At 38.1% G+C, this 15,278-nt stretch overlaps 3 protein-coding genes and 1 non-coding gene across 4 annotated transcripts; 2 read left to right on the top strand and 2 right to left on the bottom strand.

The window, feature by feature from the left end:
• Window positions 1-615: 615 nt before the first annotated feature.
• On the bottom strand, window positions 616-1,646 carry LOC126056786 (uncharacterized). The gene is made up of 3 exons (XR_010276934.1): window positions 1,142-1,646; window positions 925-1,017; window positions 616-749 (listed from the first exon to the last, which is right to left on the bottom strand). It is a non-coding gene; the product is annotated as an uncharacterized LOC126056786 (transcript).
• Window positions 1,647-2,172: 526 nt separating this feature from the next.
• LOC110370140 (meiosis-specific with OB domain-containing protein) lies at window positions 2,173-5,540 on the top strand (the record flags this gene model as incomplete). The annotated part of the gene is given in 15 exon segments (XM_064036971.1): window positions 2,173-2,239; window positions 2,242-2,262; window positions 2,265-2,330; window positions 2,333-2,368; window positions 2,489-2,554; window positions 2,628-2,720; window positions 2,723-2,779; window positions 3,309-3,392; window positions 3,459-3,553; window positions 4,258-4,427; window positions 4,979-5,086; window positions 5,088-5,129; window positions 5,214-5,263; window positions 5,266-5,318; window positions 5,433-5,540. Coding segments are annotated over 15 exon segments (1,116 nt in total), but the record flags the coding sequence as incomplete, so codon positions are not given.
• Window positions 5,541-5,586: 46 nt separating this feature from the next.
• On the top strand, window positions 5,587-9,439 carry LOC126056965 (dynein axonemal intermediate chain 2). The gene is given in 20 exon segments (XM_064036970.1): window positions 5,587-5,600; window positions 5,985-6,007; window positions 6,010-6,184; window positions 6,478-6,494; window positions 6,497-6,624; window positions 6,695-6,784; window positions 6,786-6,904; window positions 6,906-6,946; window positions 7,305-7,392; window positions 7,394-7,412; window positions 7,714-7,864; window positions 7,944-8,076; window positions 8,153-8,237; window positions 8,300-8,309; window positions 8,312-8,350; window positions 8,353-8,388; window positions 8,391-8,475; window positions 8,690-8,822; window positions 8,896-9,000; window positions 9,148-9,439. Coding segments are annotated over 20 exon segments (1,695 nt in total). The 3' UTR covers window positions 9,352-9,439.
• Window positions 9,440-10,880: 1,441 nt separating this feature from the next.
• LOC126056957 (ecto-NOX disulfide-thiol exchanger 2) lies at window positions 10,881-14,937 on the bottom strand. Its single transcript, XM_064036996.1, is given in 11 exon segments — window positions 10,881-10,982; window positions 11,217-11,644; window positions 11,733-11,846; window positions 13,119-13,273; window positions 13,275-13,297; window positions 13,407-13,615; window positions 13,618-13,642; window positions 13,718-14,069; window positions 14,071-14,359; window positions 14,619-14,760; window positions 14,908-14,937. Coding segments are annotated over 8 exon segments (1,074 nt in total). The 5' UTR covers window positions 14,632-14,760; window positions 14,908-14,937; the 3' UTR covers window positions 10,881-10,982; window positions 11,217-11,644; window positions 11,733-11,838.
• Window positions 14,938-15,278: the final 341 nt, after the last annotated feature.

Below are 15,278 nucleotides of genomic sequence, written 5' to 3'. Positions count from 1 at the left end.
AATATATAGCTGGGCAGTTGTAAATAATAAAGGGTCAGTATCCCACAAGGAGTGCATGGTATAGTATCTGGACAAGTTGGGGCAATGTTTCTCCACTGCAGAGTTTTCTTCATTACTTCCAAAGTGTTGTCTAACTTACTATATCTCATTATATCTTTTATAGGTTCTCCGAGGTACCCAAACAGGTGAAACCTAAAACAATCAGTAAGGTTACATACAAACATTATTTTTATTGAACAGCATAAATAACTTTTACTTTCTTTAAAGTATTAATTACCTGCAATTTCACACTCATATGGATTTGTAACCCTGTTAAATGATTTGTATTCAATTGCTTTTGGGAATAAACAGTAATGAAAAGGCTTCTGTGGCAACATTATTCCAGTAGGGTCTTTGCTGCTGGGCATGAGGTCTAGAGGTGCTACAGCGTCACAGCAGCTGCTAAAGAGTCCATTAATTCAACTGCTGCAATGAACTCCGTTTCATTTACTCCACTTTCATTTGAGTGACTTGCTAGAACTCCACCTGCAAAACCAAAATTAATTATTTGACAGAAATAAAATATTATTTTTCTTCACATCATAGTTGCGCAATTTCATACCTGCAACGATTACTGGACAATCTTAGAAACTTCTTCCTGATATTCTGAGGTGCCAGACAAACCTGACAGCCATTCCATCAACAAATGCATTGAGAACATGTGATTAGCTGTTCTTGATGTATTCAAGCCTGACATCAAGACAATGTATCTGTGAAGGTTTTAGTAATGAGAATTTATTTTGATCTGCCATAAAAAATTGATATTCAAGTTCTAAAAGCAAGATGCTACTGTCAAATAGTTTCCAGATTATGTAAAGAAGGTTTAGAGAAGTTGCTTATGAAAACAAAGTTATGGATGTGTAGAATTATGGATTGATATGCTACCTGTCTGAGCTTAATTTTGGCAATGGTTTTGTATACCACAGCCTGCCCAACAGACGTCCTGGACTGTAAATATACCATCTTCATCTTCAGAGCCTAAAACAATCAATTTATTAGAAAAAGAAAAGGTAATTGAAGTAGAGCAATAGAGACACTGCCTTGTAAGGTAGCATGTAAGAAAGCAGAATAAATGTATTCGTTAATAAAGCAAAATATGTACCTAATAAAGCACAAACTACTCCAGTTACAACTTCATGGACATCAATGCAGTCTCCAACCAACTTTATTCTCTGAAGCTCATCCTCCAACACTAAACTGTCGGATTCATGCACAAATGTGTTCTGAAACAATACAATTCATGCAAATAATCCAACTTAGGGATACCCACTAACCAAGACATTTTCTAATCTCAATGTTCTCACCTGGGAGCTTGGGGTATTATTTCCAGTTGATCAGACAATTCTTTCAGGATACTAGGTTTTAATTCTTGAACTTGAAAAGTGTCCCAATAATAATGCAAGTGGTACCTTTATCACGGAGTTCACACAATTTTAAAATCTTATGGCGATCTGACCATTTTTCTTAATAATTGGTATCATAATGTTTCTATAAGTGTTAAGTCTTGCAGAATAAATATGTGCATATTGCTTTGAAAAATCCCTGGCTACTTCTTGAAACCGTTTTGAACAATCCGTGTAATTAACATCTTGTCTTTCTAATTCGTGCGTCTCAAACGCATTCTGAGTTTTATTACACGCACTGGACGCTGCTTTGAATAACATGTTTAACTTGTAGCAAATAATACTTTGTTTAGTGGAGCTTGATTCCCGAATCCGATATTATTTCTTTCTTTAGCTTTCCTCTTTAGATTTGGCTTTTGGCGGGTATTTTCTTTTGACAAATGACACTGACGTTCTGTGCCTGCTGAAAGATTTATTTTCGTGTAGAAACTAACAAATTAAAATAATTCACAATTAAATTGATATTTTCCTTGTGATAAAGGTAAATATAATGTATTTATTTGTATATTTAAATCTCTACTATACTTGGTAATGTAATATTGTTGTAATATTGAAAATAAGTTTCACCTGGATTATAAACATAATCTGTAAAAAACGTTTTAGCTATTACAAAATTATGTGTCTTCGAATTTTGAATGAGAGAAGAACTGAGAATTTTTTCGTATCGCTCGCGCTCGTACGAAAAATGGCGGAGTACAAAATTGAAATTAAATCATTTGAACATTAACGTAAAAATGCTCTTATTGTCGGTATTATTATTGCTAAAAACAGTCCTCGAACGGTAGGTTCCAAAAGAAAAGCGGAGAATCCAGAGGAGTTACATCTTTACAATAAGAGATTCCGATATAGACACGATTTACGTTGATGTTTGGGGTTCAGAATACTTTGTCCTAACTTTTACGAACGATTTTTAGTAGGAGATGTTGGTAAGTGCTATTTGCTATCAAACCAAATTAAAGTAAAACGAATTAGGTAAGTGGAATAGAAATATAAATACAAAATTGTTGATCATTGACTAATATATTCTTAATTTTATATCTACCTAGTTGAAATTACGTCGCCAAAAATCTGCGTAAAGGCAGGAGATAACGAAACTTACAGGCCGCAGGTAAGTATTGTTATCACGTATATTATTTATAGTAAATACCAAATAATTATAAACAACACAAAATGTTTTTGCCGAAGGTGTCCTCCCGTTTTTCCTGTCTCTGAACGAAGGCATGTCAGACGTAACCATTCACAATGGAGATGCTTTTAGCATGTTCTTACCTCTTCCATATACCCACCCAAGCAATCTTCAGGCTATTATGGACTTGCCGAAGTGATGAAACTACCAGGTACCTACACATACCTTTTTTGTCGCTGGTAAAAATGCTATTACGCATGCCCTTCCCGTCGGGGACGGGAGAGGGTATGGGACTCCCCGGTAACGACGTTCCCGGTATACCCACTAAAAGGCCCAGAGGCATTCCGACCTCGCATGAGTGGAGGGGGTCTGGGAATCTATGGCATCCAGTCCCCACCGGCGATTGCCCGCCTTACGGCAGGCTCCCTCATGCCTCCCCCAGTGGGAGGGGTCCCTATGATGGCCGGAGCACAAGGCGATCCTTGTAATGCAGGCGGTGGCACCCGCGCGCCTGTCGCCCGCTGATCGCCCCCGGGCGGATGGGACGGACGTTGTGTTCGTCGTCTTCCATCCCTTCGCCGTCTTCCACCCTTACCTACACATAGGTACCTAACTACAAAATGAATATCAATTAGGTAATCTACTTATTAACAACAGTCAACAACCTAATAACTGGGCCATATTTTCTTAGCTGAAACTTAATCTGGAACTAAAATTAATTGCTCGTACCTATATTTCAGATGAAAGTAACAATGTTTACGTCGATTTGCTGGTTGTTGTAAAATCCGTGAAACCAGCGAAAACTATAAAACCAGAGCTGGTAAGTTAACTTGAAACTTACGATCATTAACAGATAACTGCGGACGTTAATTTTGTTTTTTTAATTTTAGGTGTTGATATGTCAGTGCGTGGTGTAGAAATTATAGACAATACAACTCCGGCTACCGTCAACCTGGATATATTTGATATCGACACTATACAAAGGTTTTAATTCAAATATTATAACATACCTACCTACATGATGATGATGATGTCCTCTAGCCGATTATCGGCTACGGCGGCTGTTCTCATGTAGAGATTAGCCAACCACGCAGGACATATTATAGTGCACGAGCATTTGCGCAGACACAGGTGCACTCACTATTCCTTAACTCATAGCCCGATGGGACGGAAATCCGACACGACCGGAGAGATCAGGCGCAGGACCGACATTTACGTGCCTCCGATGCACGGGTGTATCAATCACCAGCTTCCGGCTGCTTTGTGAAAGTCTCTAAAACCCACAAAGCGATTTCGGCCCGACTCGGAATCGAACCCGAGACCTCGTGCTCAGCAGCCGCACTTTTGCGACAGCTAGACCAACGAGGTTGGTCCTACCTACATAGTGCAACTGTCGAGGATATATACGGTACCTACCTAGATACTGCCTATGCATGTACCTTCTTAAATTATTCATGGCCCCGTACCTACAGCTTAGGGCCTTTATACTAAGACCAAGGGCATCGAAGCCTGGTCCAGTGACACAGATAGGTGGTGGTAAGATAGGTTTTCTCAACATTTTGCCTATGGATAGAGTATTGCACAAGAAGGCAAATGGTGTTAGGAGGCAAAACGATAAGGAGCCCCAGGACGGAATGTAGAATAGGCAGGTGTCAAGTTATGTCCATAAAATATAAAGTGATCTCCAACATTGAAGAATGGCGACCATTAGAAAGCGTGCTCTTTATAGCTGATGCGAGAGAGTGGCGATCCCGTGCAGTTAGTGTGCAAGTATGCGCGCACGTGATCACACACCAGCCTCACACCGCTGACGCAGAGGCCCTCAGGCTGCACATACGTAACCAGGCAACTGCGCGTGAGTCAATTCTAACTTCAGCGATTATCTGCCGTCGTATTCAAAACACAAACTCATACTACTATTTATCTTCCTTGATAACCGATGTTAAACTGATAAGTGTAATCATTACGGTAAACAAATTTTTATTGCAATATTTTGTCTGGATGTCTCATGTACCTACGTGTTTCAGTAAACAATGTTATTGCATCATTTTTATTTTGAAGGAGTTCTAAAATTAGATCGGCTAGGTATCATTACATAAACACTTATTTATTATCAATCTACTTCGTACCTACATACACAATAGAGTAGCCAATTTCTTACTATGGGGAACCCTTTATTTTAGAAGTACTTAGTGCCTTCTAGGGTGTTTTCATTTGCATTTACTTACGTAGGATCTTTTTTAATAATTGTAATCTGTTTTGATTTCCTGATCCCTGGGAAAAATACAATGATAAGGAAAATCAAATAAGGTCTTTGTTGTACATGTCGCAATTGAGACGTTTTGAGGGGTCAACTCAATGATGTTGTCAATGAAGTTATAGTTGGCCTTCGATAATTTTGTTGACTCAGGTGCGGGGAAGCCGCAGCATGGGCCGCATGGAGTGGCGAGCGCATGCGCGGCGTCCGTGTCAGTGCGCGCGATCGCGTCGCAGGCGCAACGCCTTTCTGTGCGTCACTACGCATTGCTGACGCACCTCGATTTGGATGAACTTGATACTTTGTATGATATTTATCTACCACCTACGTAACATAAGTCTTCGAACTAAAACACGGTACAGCAAGTTACTGGATAATGCACTTTCAGGGATAATTCTGCTGATGAGAACATTCGCGTCCGCTTTGCTGACCACACTGGGAGTTGACTGCTCGACTACCTGTGAATATTCTAGAAGACACTTTAGGATATTCTGTAAATATCTACTTATTTCACTTTTCAATTACCTACCTCTGACTTTAAAGTTGATTTGTTTTTCATTTATTCTTTGCTTCTAGTTTCTTTGCAAAGTGTTGTTTTGGGTTTTAGATAGCGCAATTAAGGTCGATGTCCTCTGAAATCGTGCAGCAGCTCGGTGGTCCATTCTCCTGGAACAGTGCACCGTCAAACTGGCTGCTTCACCCCCGCGCCTTATAGTTCTTAGTCGGCGAGCCACGCAAGCAGATCCATACCACTATACTGAATGATTATATCAGTGTAATCTGTTAATTCCTCTTAATAAATTATTTTACCTTATATCTTTCAATGTTTACGTAACTGAAGACTAGCAAAACATTACTTCCAATACAACCATGGTAGCCAAATTTCCAGATAGGGTTTAAAAATACTAATGGAATGAAAAGTTTATTGGCCCCACGCGTCTAGACTGAAGAGTTTATCTGTAATACTTTATCAGTCAACTAAGATTCAAAACATACGACGCAATATTGTTTGAGATTAATAAACTGTTTAGAAGACCGCCCATTAGCATATCGCTTGGTAACCTGAGTTTATCGATCAAACAAAGGCTATCAGTAAACTGTACATGTGCTGAAGTGTACATTCTCTGCCCCGGTGATCTCAAAATCATGGAAAAGCCAGAAAAATCGAACTGGTTTACGAATACAAAAACGCAGGAAAGAATTTGGAAGACAAACATTATTCGAAGATAGCGGTCCCGAACTGATAGTGAGCATTCCAAATAACCCGGCGCATTATCCAGATTACATTCTGCGAAATCCGGTGCATGTTGCCATACAAAATACATGCACTATGTCTGAACACTGGGTTAATTCTGTGAGGTAGGTAAAATTGTTATTGGCATGATAATTTGAGATAAGTAGTTACCTACCTAAAGATATCAATAACTACATTTAAGTTTGGCATTCAATGTACTGTTTGAATGTGCCTTATCTCTTGAATGAGTATAGGTACCTACCCATATTTCTTATCTATATACTTGATTAGACATTAATATATTATTCAATAAAAAATCAGAGATAACTATTAATTACATCATATTTATTTGTTACTTTTAATTTAGTTAATAGGTAATTAATCCTAACTAACAATTCATCATTTTGGATTAATTAAGAGCTGAATACACAAGTTCTGCATAAGCCACGTAGAGGGAGGCTGGCCAAAAGATATTAACATGAGTGATCCCGAAGCAACCCAGAGATATCGACGTAAAATCGAAAAGGATGACGCTTATGTTCATGCTGTTATGCATTTAGGACATGTAAGTTTTAATGATCCTAAAAGCGCCGCCAAATAAACAATAATAACAGCTAAAATATCTTACAATTCAGAGTATGGAACACAATATACTTCAAAATAATGCAGTGGATATGTATGAGACCTACTGTACCGAGTTGCCGGCCATCCCACCGGTTGAGAAACAGTGGCTGTCACACTGTCAACGTGTACCGTGAACCCGACGGCAGACGACCATCCGATCTCTGTCGGCAAGCTGATGGAGGAGCCAAGTTAGCTGTAGCTCACGCCGACATAGAGCTGAGGGAATTCGAGAAACCCTCAATATTCTTATATTTGGGACATTGGTATGATTTCCAAATTCAATAAGTCAATTTACGTTACGGCCCTTCACGGCAGTCCAGTTTTGCAGGATACCGTTTTTGCAGGATCCCGTTTGATCGCAAAAGATAGTATATGCTAGTGTTCACACGAGAAACCGCATGCAGGATCCTGCAAAATGCTGTTCCCGTCGATTTGTATGATTCGGTTTTGTCATTTGAAACTGGATCGCTCGTCTAGTAAAAGCGGCAATCCCAAAACGGACGCTGTCACACGTAGTTCGTTTGCAGGATACAGTAAAATGCCGGTCCCGCAAAACTGGACTGCCGTGTGAAAGGGCTGTTAGTGTTAGTTGCATTTAGAATCAAATTTTAATCGTTGCAGAAAACGCAAATGCTCCAGAGCTGGTTATCAGGCCACCACAACCGTTATTAGATCTAATTTACAATCCTCGTGATCCTCATATCTAATTGAGGGATGATGAACGGTCAGGTAAGACAAGCCATACGGATAAGGGATGATTTATATTAGGCCACCGTGTCCGGGCTTTACGAAATTCTAAACACGAGCGTCGTTTGTGGCCCGGACGGGCTACGATCTGTACTGTGTAATATAACCTTCGCCAAAATGTATGTAACGATCACATCCGTGCCCCGTACGACACGTACACGGCACGCCCGGACACGGCCCGGCCTAATATAAATCATCCCTAATATATATATCCCCTGTAGAAACTCCGTCAGGATTTTATTTATAGAAAACCTGCTGTAATGACTTTATTTCATATTTGCAGGTCGGTTGGTGGGACACACGTAAAGGTGGAGACCCTGCCGGAGTCTGCCCACCCCATGTTGCACATCGTGACATAGCAAGAAACGTACTATTTATCAATTCCAAAATCGGAGCGGAATTTTTCTCCTCATCACCAGATGGTGTTGTTATATATCTGTTTCACCTTCCAAAATGTCATACACAAACTTCGAAGACCCGCTTAGTCGTAAAGTTAATCTTATAATTGTTTCAGGTGGGATACTCGGAATATGAGTGAGCCAACAGACTCCATGATCATTGATATTGTAAAATCAGTAACTGATACACAGTCCATTGATAATGCGATTGGAATATCAGCTCTTGAATATGAGCCAACAATTCCTACAGGTACAAATGAGATAAGAACTTTTGCATGACTTAGATATGACAAAGTTAAAGACATCTAATATAATACATTTGGACAGGTTCATGGTAGGAACAGAAACTGGATTAGTAATAGGAGGTAACCGAAAAGGAAAGAATTCCGTCGAAAAACTTCCAACAAAGGCAAGTTTTAGTAAACGACATTGTTTCGGGGATTTTTATACTAAATTCGTGTAATATTTCAGTACGAGGCACATCTGGTCCTGTGTATGCGCTGCAAAGAAACCCGACATTTGTTAAAACTTCCTAACAGTGGGTGACTGGACAGCTCGAGTTTGAGCGAAGACTGCCGCGAATCGGCTATTCTATGGACTTACTCCCACCGTACTAAACTGACTGATGGTGCTTGGAACCCTATTAGGTACCTGACATATTTTATGAAAATTTAGGCGGTAGAATTAGTGCAAAAAGACCCTCCTGCATTAATGATCATGAGGTCTCACTTTTAAAGACTAGTAGCTACCTCATACAAGCCTTTCAGAAAGCGATTAAAACTATGGAAGTAATCAACACCTGTCATAAACTAGATGAAGAATATTAGGTACCTTAATTATTTCGTGCTGTACCATCGATAGATTTTCATTGCTGCTGGTAACACAATGGGATGGTTGCCTGTCGTGTTGGGACTTATTACGGAGAAGGAGCGCTCCATTGGTTACTGCACAAGTATGCGATGAACCACTGCTGCGCCTGCGTCCGCATGAAGGAGTTAGTATAATCTGGAACACAACATCAAGTACTATTGCCAATAAAAGTACTAATCAATACTTATATATTTTAGGGTCTTTTAGTAGCATGCGGCAGTAGCAAAGGAACAGTATACTTAGCTGAGTTGTCCGAAAATCTTGGAACGGCAGATAAAAATGATAAACAACTCTTAACTCACGTAAGTATTACGGTTTGTTACATAGCAACTCGAGACCTTGCAACAAATCATGAATGTGACTCAGTAATTTTCCAATTGATTGCTTTATCGACACGTAACAAATGATTAGATAGGGGTATTCCATCTGCTCGATATGTTTGCTCTCAGGTTTTAGATCGCGAGAACAAAAGAGAGCGTATTCTAGAAGCTCGGATGCGCGAACTTAGATTGAAGATGCGTCAAGGCGGGAACGCGGGTGAACCAGCCGTTGAAACTGATCCAACCTCTAATGACCGGGACCTTGAAGAGGCCACTACGGAGTATATGCAGACTATCAACGATCTGCAGGCACAACAGAAAACAGAAACCTAAACCATGTTTAACAAATAAAAATGAGAATTAAAACAGCATGCTTATTTAGTAGTTCTAAATAAAACAAATTATTATTTGTTTACATTATTTATTCTGAAACCAAATGTAGGTAAATTAGTATTGTGGTGGTCGTATAACATAAAAAGATGGAGGTACTGCAAAATTGTAGTTTTTCATTTAAAGGGCCAGGTGCATCAAAATGTAATCACAGCGTAACAATGGTATTATTATTTTTATTGTTGGGTAGTTAGACTATATTAACTTGTGGATAGACAATATTTTGATATAATAAGACACATAAATTTTCCAGTCTTTAACAGCAACTTGTTATCATACATGTTTTAACGCAACAGGCTGTATTTTGACCTGTTGAAACCAAACCATGGATTTAGGTTTATTTTGTTTGCCTTACAAGATACAATAGGCTAGTTTCCTAAAAAATAATAATTAGTCCGTCTTGTAGATTGTCCAAAATTAAGCGATACGTATTTTTTCTTTTTAAATTGATCAGAACTTGTTAAGATATACGTGTTAAGTTGAGTGTGACGTCACAAGTTGCTACAATTTTCAGGACACTGTGACGTAAAAGGTATTATTTTGTATTATCTGTCATTTTATGACAAAATAATCAATATTTTTGATTTTAGGTTATTTCATTATTTGCCTTACAAGCCTATTTCAGCATCATTACAATAGTCCCATCCATAAAGAATAACAAAGAGTATACATAAGTTGGCTACCTATCCCTTGGAATTTAATTACCTTCTCCTCCATCTATTGTAAAAGAAATTTGTTTTAAGTTTTTAATGTATCACACATAAATGCCTCCTTACGCAGGTATTACTAATAATCTATATTTAGAACTTAAAATCTAATTGATCATCTAACTTTTACTAATCATATGTTGGAAAAATAAACATTTGAATGGTTTGAAATTATATAATATAATAAAGTCTGCAGTCTAAAATGGTTAGGTATCTCTTTACCAATTTTGATTGCTTAAAATTGCTGGGGATCACCTAGACAACGGATTATAAGAAAGCTTTGTTATAATCTGAATTTAGATTTATTTTCTCAACATTTCTACAGAGATTTGGCTTTCACGACTTCATGTCGTTTTTAATAAATACCCCATTCTTTATTCCCAAAAACGTATTTTAACTTTTATAAATATATCAGGGTTTAGTTTTACACCATTCCCACAAAATACAAGACTGACATATTTAAATGCACGATTTATAAAAAAATATGCAATAATGCTGCAAAATTAAAGTGATATGTATAAGCACATGCTTATAACCCAATGTCTAGTCATTACAAGCTAAACATTCAGACATCAATTTGTACATGACGAAGTATTATTTGTTCTTGCTTCAATTTTATCTTGAACGCAGATAATTACTATGATATGCAGAGAGTTCATCTCTATGTTTAGTTAAGTGGAAGCCCTTCTTTATTGAACGCAATGAATGACCAACGATGTTCAATATTGGCGCCAACGCCGCTTGTGGTTCGTTCTGAAAACATCAGTGTTTTTGTAGAACATGGTGTATTGTAGCCTGGGAGACGTGCGGGAATATGGCGCGGACATACGACACCACGTAGTCCAGACTGGCCCCTTGTGGATGTACCTGAATTTATATTTTATTGTCAGCTATAGAGCAAGGTACTCAAATAGTAAATGTAAAATAGAAGCCTGAAGAGTTCCTACACCGTATAGTATTTGCCACATTTATTTCTAGTTTCTTGTAGTCCCAGCTGAAGCTCGTAAGACCATTGGTATACAAGACTACGCAAATCTTCGATATCCAATTTTTGGACTCTAACCGACTACCGCGGTACAAAAGAACACAGCAATAACTTACTTGTAAGAAAGCGGACATGACTCCAATAAGTTTGGCTTCCCACAGCCAGCCTCGACAGCCTCTTTGAGATGCACAGCAGAGTCCAGATCCTCGGGCAACGGCGGCGGCGGAGGTGGCTTCACGATCGGCGACGGCAATGGCGGCTGAAATGTATTAGCATATAGAATAGTGTCAATTTTGCCTTCACCATTATGAAGTAAGATATTTTTGTGAACAAGATATATGAAAGGTTTACAAAACAAATCTCTAAACAGAAAACCAATAACTGTGATGATGAAATACTTACATTTTGTCCATAGCTCCCTGCAAAGCTTGCCGCGCTATGAACTGAGCCTTAAACTTTTCCATCTCTTTCATAGAATCAGCCTTTATAACATCAACCTCGTTTTATATGCTTCCAATTGAAATTGCAGGCTCTCATTCTCACGCTGAAATATAAAATTCCATTCATTATTATTCACATTTTTGACAGTATTTAGTAATTCTGAGAAATTATTTTAATTAAACATGTATTACCTTTAATTGTTGAATATCTTCATTACCATGTTCTGATGACCTACTGAAACCATTAAACTCTCCATCCTCGCTAAAGAACTTCTCATTGAATTCTTCCTTCAGTGAATTAAACTCCTGGAAGATATTTATTTGCTTAGAATGAATGAATAACCATACATTAAATTACTAATGGTGTGATTACTTATATTCATGTGTAGATAGAAATATAAGGAAATAGTTCTGTATACTTTACCACATGATTCCTTTCTCTGTTTACCTGTACTGCAGTCTTCTCGGTCACCTAGATTACCTCCTTTCATTACACTATTGCACCACATTTGTTGGTCAGTTCCTCAAGCTGATACTCACTTCAGTAAGGTGTTTTTTACAGCTTATATTAGTTTTACAATAATATAGTGAACAGCAAGAGTTATCACGAACTTTTGTGAATACAACAATTACATAGTGTTTGTTTCCTAACAAATCAACAATTGGTACATATTAGTAGTACCTGTGTCATTTTCTGCCACGTCTCGATGTTTTTCTCTGCGGTTTGGTGAAGTGATCCCATACACGTTGATGGGACGACGCGGCAAACACTTTCGCCACCTGTTCGACTGAGGTTCACAAAATTATGTTAAGAGATCCGACTTTGGTCTCACGACCAAAACATACCGTCGTAATGTCTCGATCAATCGGTCGTCCCAGGCTCAACACTGTTGTACTTAACGTCGCAGTCGCTTGGAGCGTTATACGTCTACCTATCACATGCGAGGCTCACGACAGTCGACAGTGTTGCGCACGCGCTGCATCTCGCGTTACACACGTGTAACGTCAGACATGTTACTGTGTCGTTTCACACAAGTACCCAACATGTTATGACAATTTATTTTTGAACAATCATATAGAATACATTGAAAAAGAAAAATGAGTGTAATTGTAAATGTTAAAAGTAAATTGTCATAACATAAATAACTTACAACGGCGCCCAAGTTCCTCAGCGCTGCGTGGATTGAGTTCCAATTCATTAATGGTAAAGCTGGACGACATCTGGTGAACCTGAGCGATCCATTTGTGATTGACTACCCGACGATATAGAGAGACCATTTTGCAACAATTGTATTACATAATTAACTGGAGAATAAACAGACTGTAATTGCTAAAATGCTTGAAGATAATATTCAACAGCATCTTAGAACATTCAGCATGTATTCTCATGAAAATAAAAATGTACTTTCTTTAGTTACTACTTCAATGTTTTCTTAAACGAGAACATTGCGACCTTCTTACCTTGAAATTATTTTGTAATATAAAAGAATGTCAGACTAGACAATTATGTCTCATTGCTCATTAGTAAAGAAGTTACGGAGGCGAAATTTCAATGACATAATGTTCAAGCCAACTTACGTTGTTCAATCACAGTAGCTATGTGATTCTTGACACGCCTTGCAATCTAGTAACTCTTCTTCAGCCTGCATTTTTCATTATACAACCTGCGTATATGTGCGTTTGTAGCTTGTATCATGGAATAAAATTGATTTGCATTCTTTTCGTGCATTCTCTCTCTCTAACCAAGCTAGCAATGTCTGAAATAAATAGAACACAATGGTAAGGTTGATTAAAGACTTATTGCTAAAGTATGGAAGCTTTAGTTTAATTAAATGATGAGTAATTTAAAGTCAGCAAGTAATTTACCGGTAGAGTTGTTGAAAAATGTTCTTCATTTTTGAGTTTTTCTGCCAATTGAACCATAGCTGCATTTGAGTATGGTTGTATTCTGGATGGTGATGGTGTTCTTCTACGTGTATCTGAACCATATGAACTTATACTGCGGCTCGCCATTTCTTGTTGAGCATTCAAATGCTGCATCTGTACTTGTTGAGCTCAGAGCTTGTCTTTGTCGGCTCAAAGTCATTTTGATCATCACGGCTCTGAAAAGGTGAGTTTTAATTTTATGTATTCTAAATTTGGACAGCAAATAATAGTTGAATAAGATTTAAGCTCACCAATGCATAGTCTACATGCAACCAGCCAGTAGTGGAATGTGAATTTTCATCATCATCATCCTCATTCATATCATCTTTATCTTTCAAATTAATTAGCTTAATGCAGTATCCAGATATCAACATAGCTTGATCTACACACTCCTCTCTATCAAAACGAATATGACAAAAGTTTTTCTTAGACAATCTTAGTGTGTGTATTCTGCCATAAGTCTCAAAATCTCTCTCACGAATTCTTTCTGTTATCTTGTCTGGTAATCCACCTACAAATATTGTTCGGCATCCAGGAGGTTTAGACCTTCTTAGAGGTCTAGGTGCATTAGAATCAGGAGGAATGAGCCAGCATGTTTAAAAAGGATTTTTTGTCTTGCATAGTTGACATATCTCCAGTCATGCCAGGATACATTCCCATCATGGAGGGGTCCATCATCATGCCACCCATCATGCCCATGTCCATAGCAGGAGGTGCGGCAGGTGCCATACCCTGTCCGCCCATAGCTGACATATCCATAGTTGGTTGAGGGACCATGTCCATACCTGTTCCAGACATCATATCCATACCTGGAGTAGGCATCATGCCCCCACCCATCATAGCTCCCTGCATCATCATGTTTGGGTACATTCCACCAGCCATCATCATGTTTGCTAAAGTTCATTGATATATCAAATGAATAAATAGAACCAATATTTATGTATGTGTATCAATACAAGGGAGGTGTTAGACAATAGCTATGTTACATAAAGATTGGCTCTAGTAGTCATAGTGTGAATTATATGGAACATAAAACAAGCATATCACTCAGGGATATCTTATCTTTTGAATAAGAAACTTACCTACTTTAAAAATACTGAAACTTTCTACAAACTATTTATTGTGATAGATAGTGAAATGTGTTGTGGTTACCTTGTGGATACATTAGTCATCATCATGGGATTCATAACATTGTTCACATCATCGCCAGATTTCGTAGGTTCTTGATTCTTTATTTCGCGTCGGCGGCCGACAGTGTCGCTCCGCAAGGGCGACCTGTCCCTTCTATTGTTACCTTCAATCAGACGCAAAAACAATCACAAACCAAACTAGATATTGCATTAAAATTAAGTTATCAAAACTTCTTATTAGTTCACATTTTATAATCACAATGGTAAATAGTACTTAATGAAGCAATTGAAATATAATTGATAAAACATACCCAGCATATTTTCTTAGCAGATGCGCTGAATGCTGTCTTTGTTTGTTCTAATTATACAAAATCTGTGCAGATTTTCACTAGGAAGCTGTATTAACAACAAGCACTTGTCTTCGATATTTTGAGAGTTTAATATCGCTACTTTTCTGTAACTTTATAGGGAATCAAAATCAAGGATCACTTTGACAGCAAGCTGTCATGTACTGCCAACCTGCTAAAATAATAGTAGTATTGTCTTGACAAAAAACTAACCAAGGAACTAAACTGTAACTGGAATAGAACCCACCAGAAGTTCATATCAACTTGACGATGAGATGACATGCTTATCTGATTGTAGTTCTCATCGATATATATGTACTACGTACTAGATAGAA

The sequence above is a fragment of the Helicoverpa armigera genome, chromosome 11 (assembly GCF_030705265.1).
Source record: "Helicoverpa armigera isolate CAAS_96S chromosome 11, ASM3070526v1, whole genome shotgun sequence".
Lineage (NCBI taxonomy): Eukaryota > Metazoa > Arthropoda > Insecta > Lepidoptera > Noctuidae > Helicoverpa > Helicoverpa armigera.
This window is presented reverse-complemented; position numbering and strand designations above follow the sequence as displayed.